This window comes from Lucilia cuprina, chromosome 5 (genome assembly GCF_022045245.1).
Source record: "Lucilia cuprina isolate Lc7/37 chromosome 5, ASM2204524v1, whole genome shotgun sequence".
Classification (NCBI taxonomy): domain Eukaryota; kingdom Metazoa; phylum Arthropoda; class Insecta; order Diptera; family Calliphoridae; genus Lucilia; species Lucilia cuprina.
Window position 1 is genome coordinate 43,643,063 of NC_060953.1, and position 23,550 is coordinate 43,666,612.

General features: G+C 29.2%; 2 protein-coding genes across 2 annotated transcripts in view; one reads left to right on the forward strand and one right to left on the reverse strand.

Moving 5' to 3' along the window:
• The window catches only part of LOC111683423, a 27,722-nt gene extending 5,495 nt beyond the window's left edge, over positions 1 to 22,227 (forward strand). Inside the window, exons 3-4 of the mRNA XM_046952802.1 lie at positions 20,482 to 20,663; positions 20,730 to 22,227. Of these exons, the coding sequence (XP_046808758.1) occupies positions 20,482 to 20,663; positions 20,730 to 22,018 (1,471 nt within the window). The 3' untranslated portion in view covers positions 22,019 to 22,227. The remainder of the gene's footprint in view (positions 1 to 20,481; positions 20,664 to 20,729) is intronic.
• Positions 11,098 to 11,894, reverse strand: LOC111683432 (nematocyst expressed protein 3-like). Its single transcript, XM_023445502.2, has 2 exons — positions 11,805 to 11,894; positions 11,098 to 11,716 (listed from the first exon to the last, which is right to left on the reverse strand). The coding sequence occupies exons 1-2, from the start codon at positions 11,805 to 11,807 to the stop codon at positions 11,207 to 11,209; spliced, it is 513 nt and encodes a 170-aa protein (XP_023301270.1). The 5' UTR covers positions 11,808 to 11,894; the 3' UTR covers positions 11,098 to 11,206.
• Positions 22,228 to 23,550: the final 1,323 nt, after the last annotated feature.

Here is a 23,550-nt window from a genome sequence, read left to right on the forward strand (position 1 = left end):
CGTGGTGGACGGGAGCGGGAGCGTGGTGGACAGGGGCGGGAGCATGGTGAACGGGGGCAGGAGCTGGAGCATGGACGGCAGGTGGGATGTAAGTATTCTTGGGAGCTTCGGGTACGGAAGCAACAACCTCATGATGTTCATGATGGTGGTGTTCTACGGGAGCAGGGGCATGATAGTCATAACCCAATTCAGAGACATCAGCCATAACACAGGCTACCAAAGCCAAACCAAGAACGATGAATTTCTATTAAAGAAAATAATAATGTATTAATTTACATTTGTAATTTTTGGGATCAAAAAATCTTACCATTTTGCTACGTTGTTGATTGTTTGATTGTTCAACAAAATATGATATCGTTTTGAGTTTTCAATATTGTTATTTATACTAAAATTCTGCGAGTCATTTAGATTCCAATTTTTAGCATAAATTAACGGAAGTTCTTTAACAGTAAGCACCCTTCGTTTCTCACACACTCTCTATTTTAATTTTGAAGATTTTGCTGAAGACGACTTCTCAAAAACATATGTTTCAATTTTACTACTATGATTATCCGGTTTTATATAAAAACTTCAAAATAAAATACAAAAAAAAAAAATACAATAACTAATCGAAGCAACTAAATTAAAAAAAAAAAACAATAAAATTTTACAAAATCTTGTTGGTTTTTTAGTTTTTAAACATTGTTGGTTCATGTTATTTTGTTTAATTTTAATCTGTATATTTTACCATCATTAATTATCTGTAATCATTAATTTAGTTAATGCGTTTAGTTTTCTGATTTAAATATTTTAGAATTTTTTTTCAATAACTTGTGCCTACATAATGCACACACCATTTCTATTTTTTAAAATCTAGTTTTTTCCCATATATATTTAAAGGCATTTAATAAAATTTGAGAACTTTTTGCATAATTTATGCTACTAATTAAAAGTTTTAACTAAAGTTTTTATCAATAGTTTTTATATTTTAAACAGGTTATGTAAAAGATGCTACTAGAATTTTTGAAAATTTTAAATCTTTGAGTTGACTTTTGAATACTCTTTTACACAATAAAATCTCTTCTCGAAGCAGTTTTTTGTTATGAAAAAGTTAGTCTTCTATCTAAAATTGCTTGATTAAAATGTTTTTAGTTTTGCATATAGATCAGTTTACGGCCGTAAATATAGCTCTATAGTCTGTAGTTTACACTATAGTTTTGACAACATTTCAATCTTCACTGTTACAGTTTCTAATTAATAGTATGTACTATAGACCAGTCTTCAGTTTTGATTATGGAATATTAGTTTTGACTATAGAACAGTCTATAGTCTTGACTATAGAACAGTCTATAGTCTTAACTATAGGACAGTCTACAGTCTTGACTATAGAGCAGACTATAGTCATGCCTATAGAACATTCTATAGTCATGACTATAGAACGGTCTATAGTCATGACTATAGAACAGTCTATAGTCATGCCTATAGAACTATCTATAGTCTTGACTATAGAACAGTCTATAGTCTTGAGTGTAGAACATTCTATAGTCTTGACTATAGAACATTCTTGACTATAGAACATTCTATAGTCTTGACTATAGAACATTCTATAGTCTTGACTATAGAAAATTCTATAGTCTTGACTATAGAACATTCTATAGTCTTGACTATAGAAAATTCTATAATCTTGACTATAGAAAATTCTATAGTCTTGACTATAGAACATTCTATAGTCTTGACTATAGAACATTCTATAGTCTTAACTATAGAACAGTCTATAGTCTTAACTATAGAACAGTCTATAGTCTTGACTATAGAACAGTCTATAGTCTTAACTATAGGACAGTCTATAGTCTTGACTATAGAACAGTATAAAGTCATGCCTATAGAACAGTCTATAGTCATGCCTATAGAACAGTCTATAGTCTTGACTATAGAACAGTATATAGTCTTGACTATAGAACAGTCTATAGTCTTGACTATAGAACAGTCTATAGTCATGCCTATAGAACAGTCTATAGTCATGCCTATAGAACAGTCTATAGTCATGCCTATAGAACAGTCTATAGTCTTGACTATAGAACAGTCTATAGTCTTGACTATAGAACAGACTATAGTCTTGAGTGTAGAAAAGTCTTGAGTATAGAACAGTCTATAGTCTTGACTATAAAACATTCTATAGTCTTGACTATAGAACATTCTATAGTCTTGACTATAGAACATATAGAATAGTCTATGGTCTTGCCTATAGAACAATCTATAGTCTTAACTATAGAACAGTCTATAGTCTTGACTATAGAACAGTCTATAGTCTTAACTATAGGACAGTCTATAGTCTTGACTATAGAACAGTATAAAGCCATGCCTATAGAACAGTCTATAGTCATGCCTATAGAACAGTCTATAGTCTTGACTATAGAACAGTATATAGTCTTTACTATAAAACAGTCTATAGTCTTGACTATAGAACAGTATATAGTCTTTACTATAGAACAGTCTATAGTCTTGAGTATAGAATAGTCTATAGTCTTGAGTGTAGAAAAGTCTTGAGTATAGAACAGTCTATAGTCTTGACTATAGAACAGTCTATAGTCATGCCTACAGAACAGTCTATAGTCATGCCTATAGAACCGTCTATAGTCTTGACTACAGAACAGTCTATAGTCTTGACTATAGAACATTCTATAGTCTTGACTGTAGAACATTCTATAGTCTTGACTATAGAACATTCTATAGTCTTGACTATAAAACATTCTATAGTCTTAACTATAAAACATTCTATAGTCTTGACTATAAATCATTCTACAGTCTTGACTATAGAACATTCTATAGTCTTGACTATAAAACATTCTATAGTCTTGACTATAGAACATTCTATAGTCTTGACTATAGAACATTCTGTAGTCTTGACTATAGAACATTCTATAGTCTTGACTATAGAACATTCTATAGTCTTGACAATAGAACAGTCTATAGTCTTGACAATAGAACAGTCTATAGTCTTAACTATATAATAGTCTATAGTCTTGACTATAGAATAGTCTATAGTCTTGACTATAGTATTTACAGTAAGAGGGTCTATAGTATTGACTAAAAACTGTCTATAGTTTTGACTATAGAATAGTCTGTAGTATTGGATATACAATTAGTCTATAATCTTGACCCCAGATTAGTCTATATTGTTGACTATAGAATATTCTAAAGTCTTAACTAGTCCAGTATAGTCTTGAGTTTTGACTATAGAATAGACTGTAGTCTTCACTATTGAATAGTCTATAGCCTTGAATATAGAATAGTCTATAGCCTAGTAAAGACTATAGACTATTCCTGACTCTAAAACAGTCTTTAGTTTTAACTATGGAGTGATCTGTAGTCTTGACAAACGACCAGCCTATGTTCATAAGTGTTGACTATAGGATAGTCTTTTATCTTGTTTATATATAAAACTATATCGGCCTGTAGACTGCTAGAATTTGTATCGTAGCAGGTTCTTTGGAAAATGATCTATTCTCATGATGTTGCTAACTTCTAGATAAAACCATTATAGCATTAACAAAAAGTTGAAGGGCACTAAAAAGATTCCACCAAAAAACTAGTTCTATATGTTTGCATATAAATTTCTATCTATTTAATATACAAAAATATATATTTAAACAAAATATATTTAAAAAAAAGCAAGAATCTATAGTCGGGCCTGTCCGACTATATATGATACCCTACACCAGAGAATAGTATGAAAAAATGTGGATTATGTTTAATAATGAAGCTAATAAATTTTTTTTGTTCTAATTCTACTTGTATGTACGCTTGGGTCAAATGAAGCCCGATTATTACCAAAATTAGCATAAAACTAATTAAGAGCCTATTTATATACTTTAAGGTGGGGATTAAAACAATATTTCAATGCGTTACATAAGTTGGTGTAGGGTATAAAAATTCCCATTAATTCTTTAGCTGAGGGTGTTATGAACTTATAAAAGGTAGACAAACTTATACAACAATATTTTTGTTTATTTGCTTAAAACAAAAAAAGAAATTATTTTAAAAAAATTACGTCAAAAATATGTAAATCATGAAAAGATAAACCAAAAAATTATAATTTTAGCTAAAAGTGATAACATTTAGAAGTAGAGCATTTTACAAATGAATTTTTAATGAAGTTGTGTTTGCCACCAAAAGGAGTTACGCTTTAATAAAATTTAAAAGATTTTTTGTTAAAAAAAACTTGTTAAAGATAAAACAATAAAAAACTTTATAGAATTACCAAAAAAAGTTAATTAAGAGTTAAGTTTCATTATACTAACCTTTTGGTCAAGGTTATAGTTGTAATGACTTGTTTTACAAGTTTAAAACATCAGTTTTTAAACGATATACCGTTATTATAAGAAACCGTTATTTAAATTTTGTAATTAAATATTAATTACTTATATATTATTTATTTTGTTTTAGAATTTATAATTAATTAAAAATTAACAATGAAGTAAAATTTAACAATTCTGTTTTAAACAACAGTTTAGAAACGACGACGGTAGACAACACGACGTACGGACTTGTAACGGTAACCATCATTACCGAAATCAGCTGAAGATTCAACTGGACCAGAAGGGGGAAGGTAATCGTTGTGGGGAGCAACTGGAGAAGGGTGGTATTCAGGAACAGGAGCGGGAGCTGGGGCAGGGTGATATTCTGGTACTGGTGCTGGGGCAGCAGGGGGAATATAAGTGTTTTGGGGAGCTACTGGAGCTGGGTGATATTCTGGTACGGGAGCTGGAGCAGCAGGGGGAATGTAAGTATTTTGGGGAGCAGGGGCGGGATGGTATTCTGGAAGGGGAGCAGGGGCAGGAGCTGGAGCATGAACAGCTGGTGGAATGTAAGTATTATGTGGTACTTCAGGTACAAAACTCATAACATGTTCATGGTGTTCATGATGATGTTGATGATGTTCAACAGGAGCGGGTGCATGATAATCATAACCCAACTCAGACACATCAGCCATAACACAGGCTACCAAAGCCAAAGCAACAACAATGAATTTCTATAAAGAAAATCCAAAATTTTTTATTAGTTTTTTTTTCCATTTTATAGCTAAAATTAAAGATTAACTTTAAATTTGTATAAGAAAAAAACTTGCCATTTTGATTAGTTGTTTAATGTTTGATTGTTAAACAAAATGTGATGTCGTTTAGTGGTTTTCATATTGTGTTTTATACTAAAATTCTGCGCGTAATTTTAGAGTTTTAATTAGCATATTGCAATAAATGCATAATTTTTATATTAAAAAAAAAATACTTTGCTATATAATTTAAATATTTTTGAATTCTAAAATAGATTTAAAAAATATCGTATGCGTGAAATATCAATAATATTTAGTTATACACTACCTTCAGCATTATCATAATATTGAAACTTCGTCTGATTCTTTTTTTTTCTTAAGAAATAGTTCACTCTAAAGCGCTTCTTAGATGTTGAATTGTAAGCGAATTATGAAAAATTATAAAGCAGCTTTTCATACAAAACATTCCAACTTCTGTAATGCGATCAATGATCGAATATCAGAACAATGATTTCATTGCATTTCACGTGCATTTTGAATGGAGTAAAGTAAACATTAGAGCATTTTGCAGGAATTCTTCTCTTCTTTTTGTGTTTTTGTCCAATTATTCTCCCGCTAATAATACATCGGTTAATTACTCATACTGCAGTGATTGAGTACTTAAGAAGCGTTTCTAGTTTGTATTATGAAAAGCTAATTCACTCTAAATAAAGCGCTTCTTAGATGTTGAGTTGTAAGCGAATTAAGAAAAATTATGAAGCAGCTTTCCATACAAAACATTCCAACTTCTGTAATGCGATCAATTATCGAATACCAGAACAAAGATTTCATTGCATTTCACGTGCATTTTGAATGAAGTAAAGTAAACATATGAGAATTCTCTCTTCGTTATTAAACTCTTTTTGTGTTTTTGTCCAATTATTCTCTCACTAAAAATACATCGCTTAATTACTTACACTGAAATGAATAAGTACTTAATAAGCGGTTCTAGTATTTATTATTAAAAGCTAAATATTCCCCCATTATAATCAATCATCTTTATTTGGTTTTGTACTTTAGCTTCGTAAAGTCGTAAAGAAGTGGTTATCTTTCGAACTCATTATTTAAAGTTGAGCTACAGTTTTAAACGAGAATTGACAAAGATGGTACAAAATTTACACTTTTCTAAGCTCTATGTGATTTGCTTTAGTTTTATTATATTGGAATTTAAAAATATTTAAATTTTTAAAATATATTTTAAAACTTAATTACTTATCATGTATTTATTGCATTATGTTAATTAAATTATGGTTTTTTTAATATTCACAGAATTTTAGTATAAAAAACAATATGAAAATCATAAAAAGTTATCACATTTTGTTAAACGATTAAAAGGTTCAGCCATTAATTTAAAATGGTAAGTTTTGTTTTAAACATTCTCGCAATTTAAAGAAAATCAAAGTTGATCTTAATTTTAGCGATGAATTATAAAATTATTTTATAAATAATTTCTAATTGTTCTCTATAGAAATTCATTGTTGTTGCTTTGGCTTTGGTAGCCTGTGTTATGGCTGATGTCTCTGAGTTGGGCTATGATTATCATGCTCCCGCTCCCGTAGAACATCATCATCACCATCAGGAACATCATGAACCTGTTATGAGTTTTGTTCCTCAAGTACCACATAACACTTATATTCCACCTGCTGCCCCAGCTCCTGTACCAGAATACCATTTAGCGCCAGCTCCCGTCCCTGAATACCATCCTGCTCCAGTAGTTCCCCAAAACACTTATATACCCCCTGCCGCACCAGCCCCTGTACCAGAATACCATCCTGCCCCAGCTCCCGCTCCAGTCCCTGAATATCATCCATCTCCAGTTGTTCCTCACAACGATTATCTTCCCCCTTCAGGTTCAGTTGAATCCTCAGCTGATTTCGGTAATGATGGCTACCGTTATAAGTCTGTACGTCGTGTTGTCTATCGTCGTCGTTTCTAAACTGTTGTTTTAAACAGAATTGTTAAGTTTAACTTTGTTTTTCAATTATTAATTGTAAAAGAAAATAAAATAATTGTTATTAAATTTTATTTAAACTGTGAGAGAAATCCGCAACCAGGGGCCAAATATCGTGATCACAAAAGCATCTGTTTGTAACACATCGAAATATTGGTCACTTATGTATATATATTCTGGGCTCTTATTACATTATAAGGAGATCTATCGTCCGAACGGAAAGATCTAGAAATGTAAAATTTCGTTTAAGTAAGGATGGGCTAAATCGATCCACGTTTTACCATAGTCCGATATAATAGAGATAAAATTCGACGTAGCTAGCGACTAGCTAGCTATTATATTTATATTTACCAAATTTTACGAGAATATATGAAATTATATTTAAGCCCTACTTATTCCAAATATCAACCTAAAGTTCTTTAAGAAAGTTATTTTCTATGTTCACACGACACTATTATTCTTATTAAACACACTAATTTGTAATTAAATCCCGAATTACAGATTGCGCTAAACCAAATAGCAAGATCGATTTACAACGGACACCAGAGTGTTTATAGTTTGAAGAAAAAATTTCGGTCGACCTATATCTTTATATAGGGAACTAAAAATATCGAACTTATAGATGAATGTTGTATTTTAAGTGTTTTAATGATATTCACCAGAATAAAGTAACAGTTTTATTAGGTTCCACCAGAAAGTCTTAGTATTTTATGGACTCCACCAGAGAGAACTTAACGCCAGTTTGAGAATGTTAAGTTAATGCAAACAGTACATAACTCGTAACAGTTATCCGTAGTAACTTATCTGTTGAAAGTTAATAAGCTGATATCGGTCTAATTGCCTGAACTACAGCAACAATCTGTAGAGAATTTATCATATCTGCTGTTTGGTTTAAAATTATTATCGAATCGCAAAAAAAAAACTAAGAATTGGTATTGTTAGATCCTATTAAGTTTCGAACCCAGACCACTTGATTGTTAACCCGTCGTTGGTTTTAATATTCTAGTATAGAACTTGGTTTTGCAGCTTTTTGTCGAGATGCGAGTATATTAAACAAAATTATGAACTTAAAAGCTCTATTTGGCGGGTTCAGTTGTATGGAGGCTAGGTGAAATAATGGACAGATGTTAACCATTTTCAATAGGCTTCGTCTATGGTACCATAGAAGATCATTTGCCAAAATTATCATTAAATTTCATTAAATTATCTCAAAAACTGCGACCTATAGTTGGTTTTGCAGCTTTTTGTCGAGATGCGAGTATATTATTGTTTTAAACGTTAATTTTAAGTTTTTCTAAAATATTTCCTTTTAAAAAAATAATATTTGCAAAAAATAGCTTTTTATTGTTTATGTTATTGACTAAAAAGTTGGCAATACTAACAAAGTTAACTGATCTTAAATTCATAACTAAAAAATATAATCATCGGTTAAATTTGTTCCGAGTTTAATCTAACAGCAAGTTAAGCCTAGTAGTAAGAAACCCGCACTTAGTATTATTTGATTAACTCTTTTTGGACTTATTTAGGTTTTGCCCTAAGGTGATTTCTTAAGAAACTAAAAGCCGGGTTAATATCCCCTTAGGGGTCGGGTTATTTATACCCTTAGTGTAAACACAAAAACTCTGCCTAAAATGTGGAAATTAAAAATATAGCTTTCGAGAAAGCAATTTATTAAAATTTCTAATATTAATAGTAGAATATTCAATCGTCAACTTATTCAATTAATAAGTGGAAATTAACCGATTATTCATCGATTACATCAGAACCTGAAATATTTATTTGTAGAAATTAATGAAAACATAAACTAATTTATATTGTAATAAGTTTTAAATTATGAAAATGTCTTTATAAATCTGTTTATATAGACAGACAACCGGAAATCACTCTTAAAAACATACATTTTATGAAAAAAGTTTTTTTTTCAAATCATTTATAGAAAAATATGTATAAAAACTAATAAGATTTAAAAATTCCAGAAAAAACTTGTTCTATTTGTTTGCATAAATAAATTGTTAATAAATATTAATAGTTTGTTTTGTTTTAAGAAATATGAAATTTAAAAACAAACATATTTATGAAACGATTTAAGCTTTCAATAAAATATTGTCTTACAAAATTATGTAAATCTTAAAGAATTTAAATTCTTGTTTATATGTTTTTTTTTTTCTAAAATCACAAAAACAGCAACATTAAGTAAAGGGGAAATACAAAAATATTAATTTTAAGTTATGTTCACATCTGTAAAAAATTAACATAACGGCATATATTTTGTAATTAAATCACTGATCATTTTTTAAATTATTTTTAAAATTTTTATGTTGTTACTATTTTTGCCAAATATTTACTAGATGTGAACTCATATGCTTGAGAAATATCATAGAATTTATGTAAATATTATTATCTAACGTCGATATATCAAAACTGTTAAAAACAGTTAATACATACATATATACAATTCACAATCGATGTTGTATCGTTGTAGCATTGTATGTCATAAACAATTTTTAAATATTTTTTTTAAACAAAAACAAATCAATAAAAAAATACGACCTACTACGATACAACACCGATTGTGAATTAGACAATTTGCTTGAGAATAGTTTTATGTAATTTTGAAGCAAATTCCGGTAATTGATATTTTTGAATACTTTTAAGATTTCAAACAATATCAAATTTCTTGATTTATAAATTTTCTAAAGCGAAACACACATAATTTTTTGGTTAAATACTAAGTTTTATATTTTCTTTTTTTTTTAATTTTTAGCATTAATTTATAATTAATAACAAATAAAATTTTAACAATTTTGTTTTAAACAACAAATTAGAAACGACGACGATAGACAACACGACGTACGGACTTGTAACTGAACTAGAACTGAACTAGAACTGAACTAGAACTGAACTAGAACTCAACTAGAACTCAACTAGAACTGAACTATAACTGAACTATAACTGAACTATAACTGAACTATAACTGAACTAGAACTGAACTAGAACTGAACTAGAACTGAACTAGAACTGAACTAGAACTGAACTAGAACTGAACTAGAACTGAACTAGAACTGAACTAGAACTGAACTAGAACTGAACTAGAACTGAACTAGAACTGAACTAGAACTGAACTAGAACTGAACTAGAACTGAACTAGAACTGAACTAGAACTAACTAGAACTTAACTAGAACTGAACTGATTTAATAATGATACTAGAATGTATTATGTTTGTTACTCTATAAATCTGAGGGTCATAGGTTTGACTTCCAGTAGAGACTCTAATATATATTACCTTTTTACATATTATTATAAAATGAGCAATTAAATAAATATATAATTTGTTTCGGTTATATGTTACTAAAGTATTCTGAAAATATGTATGAGTTAAACTATTATGCCTTTACTCAATGCGTATTCCAAAAGAAATTTCCAAATCATACAAAACTATTTAAAGATGTCGTTTGTATAGTTATTAAAAACTATAAAATAATTAGCAAGAATATTATAATTCTTGCTATCGCGAAGGTCATACAAAAAAAGTTTAATTAAAAAACTAGTTCCATTTGTTTGCATAAATTAATTTTGTATAAAAAAATATGTATACTTTTAAAAAGCAACACTAAATTTTGTTGAAGAGGGTGTTATAAAGTTATAATAAAAAATTAGCAGACACTTTTTTAAAATAATTTGTTTTGTTTAAAAAATATATAAAATTTACCAACTATATTTATGGTTTTATATTATAATAAATATTATAAATTAGTTTAAAATTAATGTAAACAATAAAATATTCAGTATTTTAATGATATAAATTATGATGAAGAATAACTATATTAGGAAGAAGGGATCCGTGACACTTGTTTAAAAACGAAATTAAAAATTTATTTTCAACTAGAAGTCGAGTTTAAATGATGAGATTAATTCAGTGATTTTGCACTTTATTCAAGCCAAACCGGACTTACCGTACTATTGAAAGCTATATGAATTGATTCCAGCCCGGATGGTATGAATCTGAATATTGTAACGAAATTATAAAAAAAATCTCTAAATTTAAATAAAACAAAATTAAATTTCGTGTTTTTTTGTATTAAATACTAAGTAATTATGTTTATTTTATTTTGTTTTTCGGATTTTGTTCATTAATTAAAAAAATTAATAACAAATAACATTTAACAGATCTGTTTTAAACAACAGTTTAGAAACGGTGACGGTAGACGACACGGCGGACAGTCTTGTAACGGTAACCATCATCAGCGAGTTCAGCAGATGGAGCAGAGGGAGGAATGTAAGTGTTTTGGGGAACAACTGGAGCAGGAGCTGGGGCAGGGTGGTATTCTGGTACAGGGGCAGGGGCAGCAGGGGGAATGTAAGTGTTTTGGGGAGCTGGGGCAGGGTGGTATTCGGGAACTGGAGCGGGAGCTGGGGCTGGATGATATTCTGGTACTGGAGCAGGGGCAGCAGGGGGAATGTAGGTGTTTTGGGGAGCTGGGGCAGGATGGTATTCTGGTACTGGAGCAGGGGCAGGAGCTGGGTGGTATTCTGGTACTGGAGCTGGGGCAGCAGGGGGAATGTAAGTGTTTTGTGGAGCTGGGGCAGGGTGGTATTCTGGTACTGGTGCTGGGGCAGGAGCATGATAATCATAACCCAACTCCGAAACATCAGCCATAACACAGGCTACCAAAGCCAAAGCAACAATGACGAATTTCTAAAGTGACATAACAAAATCGATTGTTTAATTAAAAAAAATCCAAGACCAATTTTTGGTGTTAAATAATATCCAAATATCAACTTACCATTTTGATAAGATGTTTATTGTTTGCAAGTTAAACAAAATGTGATATCGTTTTATGTTTTTCATATTGTTATTTATACCAAAAATTCTTCAAACATTTGAAAAAAAATAAATAAAAAACACTTAATTAACATATTGCATCTTTTTATGTGCTTAATTACTTAAACTAAATATGCTTATCATTTTAGTGTGTTTCTGAATGAATTAATATTAATTATACTGGAGCATATACAAATCTCTAAAAAAAATCTTATCATGCATCATATATGTAGTAGTGTTAAAAAATTGTCAGCTTTGTTTGAAACAAAAGCTCAAATTGAATTTATTAGATTGCACATAAGGCAAAATTTTTTATGTTCGCATAAAAATTTATAATATTCTTTTGGTAGGGTATTTATGATTTGTTGCTGCGGCATAAACTATTTATTAAACAAAACTTTTGTCATACTTGAGTTCATCACCTTTGAGAGAAACTGAACTTAGCTATATTTTAGTTCTGACCATGAGTGTTTTAATTCAAAAAATCTTTTTAAATTACCAGTTATAGAATTACTTTAAAATATTTTTTTAAATAATATTTGTCTATTGCGGCTTCGGGGTCTAAAATAAATTACAAATTGTTTGATATCCTTTAAGGAATTTTCAACCCTTTTTCTGTTTCATAGTCTATAGTCTAGTCTATAGTCTAGTCTATAGTCTAGTCTATAGTCTAGTCTATAGTCTAGTCTATAGTCTAGTCTATAGTCTAGTCTATAGTCTAGTCTATAGTCTAGTCTATAGTCTAGTCTATAGTCTAGTCTATAGTCTAGTCTATAGTCTAGTCTATAGTCTAGTCTATAGTCTAGTCTATAGTCTAGTCTATAGTCTAGTCTATAGTCTAGTCTATAGTCTAGTCTATAGTCTAGTCTATAGTCTAGTCTATAGTCTAGTCTATAGTCTAGTCTTTAGTCTAGTCTTTAGTCTAGTCTATACTTTAGTCTATAGTGTAGTCTATAGTCTAGTCTATAGTCTAGTTTATAGTCTAGTTTATAGTCTAGTCTATAGTCTAGTCTATAGTCTAGTCTATAGTCTAGTCTATAGTCTAGTCTATAGTCTAGTCTATAGTCTAGTCTATAGTCTAGTCTATAGTCTAGTCTATAGTCTAGTCTAGTCTATAGTCTAGTCTATGGTCTAGTCTATAGTCTAGTCTATAGTCTAGTCTATAGTCTAGTCTATAGACTAGTCTATAGTCTAGTCTATAGTCTAGTCTATAGTCTAGGCTATAGTCTAGGCTATACTCTAGTCTATAGTCTAGTCTATAGTCTAGGCTATAGTCTAGGATGTAGTCTAGACTATATTTTATTCATTTCTTACTTTAGTTCTTAGTCTAGTCTAGTCTATAGTTTAAAAATGTACTATTTTTGATACATATGTATAAGAACAATTTGAATTAATATAAAAATTTAATTATAATTAAATAAATATATTACTTTTTGCATATTATGATTCATTAAAAAAATTTCAACAATTCTAGATTATTAAATAATACCTACAATTAACAATTCATTAGTAAAAATCATCATAAATTTGCAACTTCCGTTTATTTTATTTAACACGAGAGAGAGAGAGAGAGAGAGAGTAAGAGACAAAATCAATTAGTGTTGATTAATTGATTGATAGATCGACGTTAAGTATGTGAATTTATGTCAAAACTGGTATAAATAACATAGATTTTAAAAACAAGTATATTTTATTAAAAATTTGATATTACCATAACAATTGAAAGAATCCATGAACGCATAACATAAATATAAAAACCAATTAAAAACGATCATAGAGGCTTTTGAAAAGAATTGGACCATTACCGAAGTTTGTTTATATTATTAAAGTTTTATAAACATTTAAATTTAAATCACAAAAAACTACTTCTATTTGTATAAATAAAATATACTCAAGCTATTTTTTTTTTTGCACTTTAAAATCAAATTTGACTCTTCTTGTTTGTTTTACAAGTCATTATTAAATTAAACTTTAGTATGAAAAGTGTGTTTAACATTTTTATTGATTTTAACCTTTTTGACAAAAATATGTATAAACAAAGCTTTTGTAGTTTTTTATTTAAACAATAGAATGCAGCTTTAATTCTTGCAGTATTAATGAAAATTGTTTAAAATTTTTTAAATAAAAGTGGTTTTTGATATATTTAAATAGATTTTTTTAAAACAATAACAATTTTAAAGGAAAATATTTCCATAAACCATTTCTCGACAAGTTTTCTGTTTTCCAGCACAAACTAACACTTTGATACAAGAATGTTTTCGACAAGTTATTGACTGATAAGTTTGTGTGAAGTTTCTAGTCATAAGGATTTTAATGGAAATCTTTAAAAATACAAATCATCGATTTGTTTTATATTAAACCGTTTTATATAATACAATTTGGTTCAATATTTAGAAGTTTTTTTTTCGAATTTGCTTCAGTTATGTTTATTTTACAAAATTCATGTATTTCGATGCAGAAAATTATTCGACGAGTTTCTAAACAAACTATTTTTAAAACATTTAAATAATTTAGGTCGAATATTTCAATGCAGAAAAGTATTCGAGGAGCTTTTCGCCAAACCATTTTTAATAAATTTAAATATTTTAGGTACATTTAGGTATTTCTATAAACAAAAAATTTCTAGCACAAAAGTTTAGGTCAAATCTTCAGCAGATAAAATCTTGGAAGTTTCTTATATAACTTGTCTAGGATTGTTTTCTATTTTATAAGAAATTTTCATCCAGTTTTACATAGTTTCATATAAAATCTTTTAATTAGTTTTTAAAAGTTGTAACAATATGTAGAACAATATTTCGAATATTTCAAGTAGAAAATGTTTTCGACGAATTTCCAGCAGAAATATTTCTGATGTGTCTTTTTCGACAAGTTCGTCTTAAAAACTTGTCGAATAGATTTATACAAAAAGTTTTGATTAATATTCAAATAAAAACATTTTAATAGAAAATGTTTTGTCAAACTCAGTGTAAAAAAAATTCGATCAGTTCTTTATTAAAAAGTTCTCGACGAGTTTAATATTTAATGTTGAGGACTTTATCGCGATTTTGGAAAAAAATTTATTTGGTTTTTAAGAAAAGGTTTTTATAGAAAACTTTTCGACAAGTTATCTTTAATCTTTGCAATATTAAAAAGTTTAAGGACGAGTATTCTAAAATTTATAAAAAGTTATTTAGTAGTATATTAAATTTAATTTTCCTCTATTAATTTATAATAAGTCAATGAACTAGTCACTAGATCATTCTATTAAATAGAAACAATTTCGACAAACTTGATAGTAATAATTGAAAAGTTTCTCACTTACCTTAAAACTTTCCTCGTACGTGATAACTAATATAATTTAACTAATTTTTATACACTAATTAACGCCCGAACCGTTTCCCGTTTTATTTACTTTAATTACAATATGGGCAACTCTACTGCCCATATTGTACACTTGTTGTCAAAAAATAAACATTGCACTTTTTACTTTTTTATTCTTTTTCTACTTTTACTTTATACTTTTCTTCTTATTGCTCTGCTTTAGAGATTTTACTCTCATTTTCTTATGCTCTTCTTAAAAAATATATAATAACAACACACATTACATTTCAAAATGCAAATCACACCACACTCAACCCACACTGACACACAAACTCCTTGCAAAGGGCTTTTACATAGCAAAAAAAAAAAAAACTACATTAAACAAACACCGTTAACTACAAGAACAACAAAGGTAGAAGTGCAGACGCACTTAATTAAATTTAAGACTTTTTTTTCACTGATTGATTTTCACAAAAACTTGATTTTAACACTTAATTTGTATAATTTTTATTAGATTTCTTATTAGATTACTTTGTAAAGATAAATATTTTACAAATTTTAAATGATTTCGAACACTTGTACTTCAATTAAAATACAATTAAAGACGGACGACAATTTGTACGTGTTAATTTCGTGGTAACTGCGGGAGAACTAAACTAAATAAATTCCTTATTAAGGCAGAGTTGCCAATGAGAAAAGGAATTTGTAAGATAAAAGGAAAATGGAAAGAAGAGTAGGGAATTTATTGATAAAATTTAAAATTAATGAGAAATGGTTAATAGTTTTTTTAATAGTTAGTTTTGTTGGATATTTGTTTAGATAATTATTTAGTAAGTTAGTTAATTAGTCAGTCAGAAAGTTAGTTAGGTAATTAGTTAGTTAGGTAGTTAGTTAGGTAGTTACTTAGTTATCAAGTTTGTTAGTTAGTTAATTAGTTAGTCAGATAGTTAGTTAGTCCGTTAGTCAGTTAGCCAGTCAGATAGTCGGTTAGTTAGTCTATAAATAAATATGGATTCACTTCTTCCATGATAACTCGTCGAAAATTTGTTTCATTTCAATTTGTTAAAAATAGTTAGTCCGTTAGTCAGTCAGATAGTTAGCTAGTTAATTAGTTAGTTACTTAGTTAGTTAGTTAATCAGTTGGTTAGTTAGTCAGATAGTTAGCTAGTTATTCAGTTAGTTACTTAGTTAGTTAGTTAGTTAGTTAGTTAGTTAGTTAGATAGTTAATTAGTTAGTTAGTTACTTAGTTAGTTAGTTAATCAGTTGGTTAGTTAGTCAGATAGTTAGCTAGTTAGTCAGTTAGTTACTTAGTTAGTTAGTTAGATAGTTAATTAGTTAGTTAGTTAGTTAGTTAGTTAGTTAGTTAGTTAGTTAGATAGTTAGTTAGTTAGTTAGTTAGTTAGTTAGTTAGTTAGTTAGTTAGTTAGTTAGTTAGTTAGTAAGTTAGTTAGTTAATTAGTTAGTAAGTTACTTAGTTAGTTATTTAGTTAGTTAGTTAGTTAGTTAGTTAGTTAATTAGTTGGTTAGTTAGTAAGTTAGTTGGTTAGTTAGTCAGATAGTTAGCTAGTTAGTCAGTTAGTTAATTAGTTAGTTAGTTAGTTTGTTTGTTGGTTAGTTAGTTAGTTAAATAGTTAGTTAGTTAGTTAGTTAGTTATTTAGTTAGTTATTTAGTTAGTTAGTTAGTTAGTAAGTAAGTTAGTTAATTAGTTAGTTAGTTAGTTTGTTAGTTAGATACTTAGTTACTTAGTTACTTAGTTAGTTAGATAGTTAGTTAGTTAGTTAGTTAGTTAGTTAGTTAGTTAGTTAGTTACGTAAGTATTCTATATACAAATATGGCTTCATTTCTTCCATGGTAACACGTCGAAAATGTATTTTATCTTAATTTGTTGCAAATTATAGGTTAGTTTTGCAAAATATGAAATTGTGGCATAATTCGTTAGCACAATTAAATTTGTTTAAAAAACTGTTGTCACAACATAAAATCAAAAAAGTTTTCATTAGTGGTTAAAACTTCAAATAAATTCTGTGTAAAATTTTAATTTTCATAAAAAAGTAGCGCTTTGTTAATAAATTTTATGAGGCTTTTAAAAAAAAATACAAATTTACTACCTTATATAGGGATCATAAAATTAAAACAGTAGAAATTGCATTAAAATAAAATTAGCAAAAATATAAACATGATCTGTTCATCAAACCTCATGAATGGATATTTTTAGTTTCATTTAGTCATAAACACCACGTTTTGCTCAAAAAAGAAAAAAACTCAAATCCAGTTTTCTTCCCCAAAAAATCTTAAAAAACTAGCATTCACTTTTAGCAGCTGTCTTTCACAAAATTAAATATTTCAAAATATAAATAAAATATTCTTTATTTAACGCGCTTTAAAAACACTAAAATCTTATTTTTTGCTTCAAAAATCTAAAAACACATGCGTATAAATTTGAATATTAATTTGCAAACTAAAAAAAATCAAAAGAACATAAATTTAAATTTAATAAAATTTAAATGCATTTAAATCTTCAAAGAATAAGCAATATTATCACCGTGTTCTTAAATGTTTTTAACCAACTAAATTGTCGGAAGCTGTGGCTCACAATTAGCAAGTTATTCGCTTAACTCGATTAATTTAGTTCATCAATAATGTTCTTTAAATAGTCTATAAAACGATAGTAGTTTTTATAATTAGCCAATTTTTTTTTGGTTTATTTTCTCGTGTGTGTGTGGGAGTTTAGTTTAAAATAATTCTTTAAACGGGAAACAGTGTAAATTTCAGTTTGCATAGATTTTCTCACTAATATTTCATTTAACCTCTGTACCAATGTTATCTATCATGTCAAACTATTAAAATTTAAATAATCTACTTTACAAAAAAAAAAAAAAAAAAAAACTCAAAACGTAATAACAAAGTAAGTTAATGGTATAATGTTTAAATGTTTGAAAGAAACACGTTTGTTTTATTTTTGTGGTTTATGTGGATTCTTCTTAACAACGTTTATGCGTTACCTTTAAAAAGTTGCGTTTTAATTGCTAATAAATTGATATACATACATATATGGTAAACACAATGAAAGCGATCAGCGTATTGCAGAGTTTTAAAGGTAAATTTTTCAATTGTCCAATTCACAATTGGTGTTGTACGGTTGTATCGTAGTATGTCATAATCCTTTTTATAATGGATTTGTTTTTGTTTCAAAAAATTTAATTAAAAAAAATTTATAACATACAACCCTACAACGATACGACATCGATTGTGAATTGGACAAATATGATTTTTATTTCTAGAGATTTTGCCGAATCAGCGGCGAATATTTAAATACATTTTTATTCATATTGAGGTTTTACCGGAATATCTAGAACATTTCGACAATTATTTCGACACAGAAGAAAAAAATCCATCATACCAGGTCTTTGAACAGTTTTCTATATGAAAATCTATTCTCTATTGAAATATATTCTGTAGATAGACTTTAGACAAGTTTCAATAACATACTTCTATATAAGATTAATGAACCGTTTTCTATTAAAAAAATCTTCTGTAAAATAATTTTCGATGAGTTTCCATAAAAGATTTTTGCATAAGATTTTTATAAAATCTAATTCAATTTTACCCATTACACGTCGAAAGTTTTTGGCCGGTTTTCTATTGAAACTTTTTTGTCCAAAGAATAGGACAAGTGTTCTGTGTTAATGTTTTTTTAATGACAATTAATGAGCCATTTTCAATAGAGACAAGTTCATCCGAGTTTCCAAAATATACTTTTGCATACAATTTTTATAAAATTTAGTTTATCTTTGTTCATAACGTTTTTCATCACGTTCAAGCAAGTTAGAAAACTATTATTGGACCAATTTTCTGTTAAACAGATTTCTATAGAGAAGTTTTCTGGGAGTTTTATAAAAAAACGTTTTCAATATATTTTCAATAGAAATAGTTTTTTCTCGAAATTACATTGCAAACATTAAAGCAAAACAATTGCTTTAATGTTTAACATTTGGTAGAAAAATGTTTCATAAAGAAACATTTAGAAAACAATCCAAAAAAGTCGAAAAAATTACTTTTTCTTTTTTTCGACGAGTTTTCCCAGTAGATTTTTAAATAAATTTTGGTGTAATGTTGTCTGTAATAACTCGTATAAATATTGTTTCAAAATAGAAAGCTTAAGAAAAATTTTATATTTAAACCTGATAGAACGCTTTTTATTAAAATCTTTTCGACAAGGGAAAATGTTATTCTATTGTGATGAGTTTCTTTTACAGCGAAGTTTTAATAAATATTCAATAAACCTGTATGGAACTGATTTAAAGACAAATCATCTAAATACTACCTACTTAAAAGCATTAATTTTTACAATTTGTTTTTTGTTTTATAAATAAAATGTTTGTAAAAGGGTTTACCTTCTCATACAGAAATATTGGACTTATTTTCAATAGAAATCGTTTTTATATACTTGAGATTTCAGAGGTGTCTTCTGATTGATAGTACGGTTTTCGACGAGTTTTTATAGTAAATATTATTTTCCGTATAGTGACTTTCTGATTGAAAGGTTATCACTTCCATATACTTTCTACGAAAAAATCTTCGACCAGTTACTATAGAAAATATTTCGACGAGTTCTATATAAACATTTTTCCATAGAAAAGTTTTCAACAAAATCAACAAAAAAAAAGAGTTTCGTCAACTTCCATTATATAAAGTTTTCGACAAGTTTTTGTGAAATACTTTATTTTTTGCATTTCGACAACCTTAGAAAACATGTCGAAATGCATTAAATAACGTTTGCAGAGCAAAGAATTCCGATTAATATTCAACAACAACGTTTTCTATATTTAACATGTCAATGAGTTATTTAAAACACGATTTTCGACGAGTTTTGCTAGCAAACTTTTTAAGACATATCGTATAAACAACATTTTTCTTCAAAAAGTTTTTAATATGTTTTCGGTGATTATTTTAATGTTTTCGTGAATTTTCTATAATTCGACGAGTCACAAAAGCATAAAGATGTTAAAAAACTTTAATTTTATTACTTTTTCCGCTATGCGTCTTAATTGTATTCATGTACCTGATGATAATCATTTCAAAACAAATTTATATTGAATTAATTATAATTAAAAAATGAAAGAAAAAAAACTTAATCAATTCAACAACTTATTAATGAAATTAATCATATGTTTTGTCAACGACATAAACAATATATAAGTTTTCGCAGCTAAAATGCACGTTTTGCATTCCTTTGGGGCGAAAACTTGTTTTGATCTTAAAACCAAGAAAAAATAAATTGTTTAATTAAAATTTATTTGATTTAAATTTTGAATTCTATTTTTTTTTTGTTTATAGTTTTCGCGTAACGGGTCCCAAAGTACATCGCAAGACGAATTTAGATCAATATCCACCAAGAGCTATAGGCAGCCCTGATGACCCATTGGCCGATCCCTATGATGATCCTTCGTATAGTTTTAGCTATAGAACAGCGGATCAATCACGTTCAGAGGAAAATGATGCCACAGGGAGAGTAAGAGGTAATTGTTATAGATAAGAATAGAAGAGAAGATTTTCCAATGTCAAAAACTTTTCGTTTTTTTCAGGTCTTTATTCCTTTTTGGACGATGAAGGTGTTCGCCATAGTGTGCGCTATGCAGCAGGAGCTGGTACTGGTTTTGAGGTTACCAATTCGGTGCCTGATAATCCCATAGATGTGGGCTATACAGGACCTTTGTATAAAGCTCCTCCTGAGACTCGAGGTAAAATGACAGTGCAGCGTGGTCCTGATGGTACTTATAAACTTTTGGCGGCCGGTCCAGATCATAGAAGAGCTGAGAGTCGTTCACCTGATGGTTTAGTACGTGGTACTTATTCATTTCTAGATGACAAGGGAGTGCAACGCACAGTAGAGTATATAGCTGGGGCGGGCATAGGTTACAGGGTGGTAAAGAATAAAGTTGGTCCAGGCACTCATGTTAATAATCAGGTTTTAGATTTTCGCCTAAACGATGCTACATTTAAACTGGCCAATGATTTTGGCACAGGAGCTGGACCAGGGGCTGAATTAGGAGGCAGCAGCGGAGGGAGTGTTGGTGGTGCTGGTGGTGGAGCTGGTGGTAGAAGAGGTAACAAAGGCCGCATTGGTGGAGGAGCTAGTAGCACTAGAGATTATGCTCAATCCTCTGCTGGAAGAGTAGACGCAGACGATAATCAAATAGCAAGTGAAGATGATGCTGAAGGTGATGGTGCAACTTCAGGCAGAAACTCAGGTTCTGGTGGAAAAACTAAAGCTAAAGAAAATCGCATTGGTATACCCAAAAATGGAGGTAGGGGAGGAGGTAATGGTGGCTCTAGCAATAGAGGAGGCTCTACTAAAGATCGTGACTTTATGCATGAAAGAGGTTACACTAGAAACGACGGCAAAGGACGAAATCCTGCCAACAGTGGTAAACCGTTAAACAACAACAAACGTAAACCCAGTCGCGGCCAATCAACCACCTCCAGCCGCAACAGACCCGGCAGTCCGGTAAGTTCGGACGGTGGTAACTATAACTATGATCCACCAGGTACGAACAGTAATAATTACGATGCTAATGATGATGATTATGCTAGTGCTTTGCCACCACTTGTAACAGCCAATCACAAGATACTCGAAATAGATCGTGAACGTGATTGGGTAGAACGTCATCGTGATTCGACAATAATTAAAAATGTAGGCAAATGGTATTTAGGTTTGCCACCGGGTCAAAGTGTACGAGCGCATGTACAAAATATTGATATTTTACCATTGGGTGGTCGTAGGGTGCCATCACCATCGGAAGCTTTGCGACGCGATGAACTGGCAGATATGACGGCTTCGTCAGAGAGTGAAAGTGATCCGTATAGAAGTTAGTTTATTTTATCTTTATAAGATCTTTAATATAAGTTTAAGTTGTATTAAAAAATGAAAGTTTTAAATATTAAAAAGAAATAAGTGCATTTTTGTTAAACACAATAATTCCCCGAATTCCCAAGATATATACATTTAGTTTCCTATGATTTGATATAATTTTTACTGGCGAAATAGTTCAATAATTATAATAAATTTATTTTAAAATGCGATTTTAAAAGAAGTTATTATTTTCGTCTACAAAACTCTGTAAGTATTTGGTATTCTTACTTTATTTAACCACTAACATTTTATTTAATATAAGAAATACCTTTTAAAAATATTAAGGAATTTTAAGTCCATTATCACTAGATCTTCTTTAGCTAACAATTTTGGAAACATGTGTGCAAAAAAAAAAAAACAAAAACTTGTTAGTTATAAAACTAGCAATTTATAGCATTTAAATTTTGACCACATAGTGTTTTTACTTTTATGCTAAAGTATCAATATCTAATAAAAACTATTTTAATTTCTTATTGATGCAAATTTAAATTCAATTAATACAAATCTTAATTATAAAGACATAAATAACTAAATATGATTGCTTTATTTGGTTATGACGAATTCGATAAGCTTTTTGCTAAAACTCATCAAATGTTAAATAAACACTCCTAAAAATAAACTAATAGATAAAAAATTATAATCTGGCCTATAGTCTATACTATAACCAAGCATATAGTCTAGTCTATAGTCTAGTCTATAGTCTAGTCTATAGTCTAGTCTATAGTCTAGTCTATAGTATAGTCTAGCCTATAGTCTAGTCTATAGTATAGTCTAGCCTATAGTCTAGTCTATAGTCTAGTCTATAGTATAGTCTAGCCTATACTCTAGTCTATAGTCTAGTCTATAGTCTAGTCTATAGTCTAGTCTAGTCTATAGTCTAGTCTAGTCTATAGTCTAGTCTAGTCTATAGTCTAGTCTAGTCTATAGTCTAGTCTAGTCTAGTCTATAGTCTAGTCTATAGTCTTGTCTAGTCTATAGTCTAGTCTAGTCTATAGTCTATAGTCTAGTCTATAGTCTAGTCTATAGTCTAGTCTATAGTCTAGTCTATAGTCTAGTCTATAGTCTAGTCTATAGTCTAGTCTATAGTCTAGTCTATAGTCTAGTCTATAGTCTAGTCTAGTCTATAGTCTAGTCTATAGTCTAGTCTATAGTCTAGTCTATAGAATAGACTATAGTCTAGTCTATAGTCTAGTCTATAGTCTAGTCTATAGTCTAGTCTATAGTCTAGTCTATAGTCTAGTCTATAGTCTAGTCTATAGTCTAGTCTATAGTCTAGTCTATAGTCTAGTCTATAGTCTAGTCTATAGTCTAGTCTATAGTCTAGTCTATAGTCTAGTCTATAGTCTAGTCTATAGTCTAGTCTATAGTCTAGTCTATAGTCTAGTCTATAGTCTAGTCTATAGTCTAGTCTATAGTCTAGTCTATAGTCTAGTCTATAGTCTAGTCTATAGTCTAGTCTATAGTCTAGTCTATAGTCTAGTCTATAGTCTAGT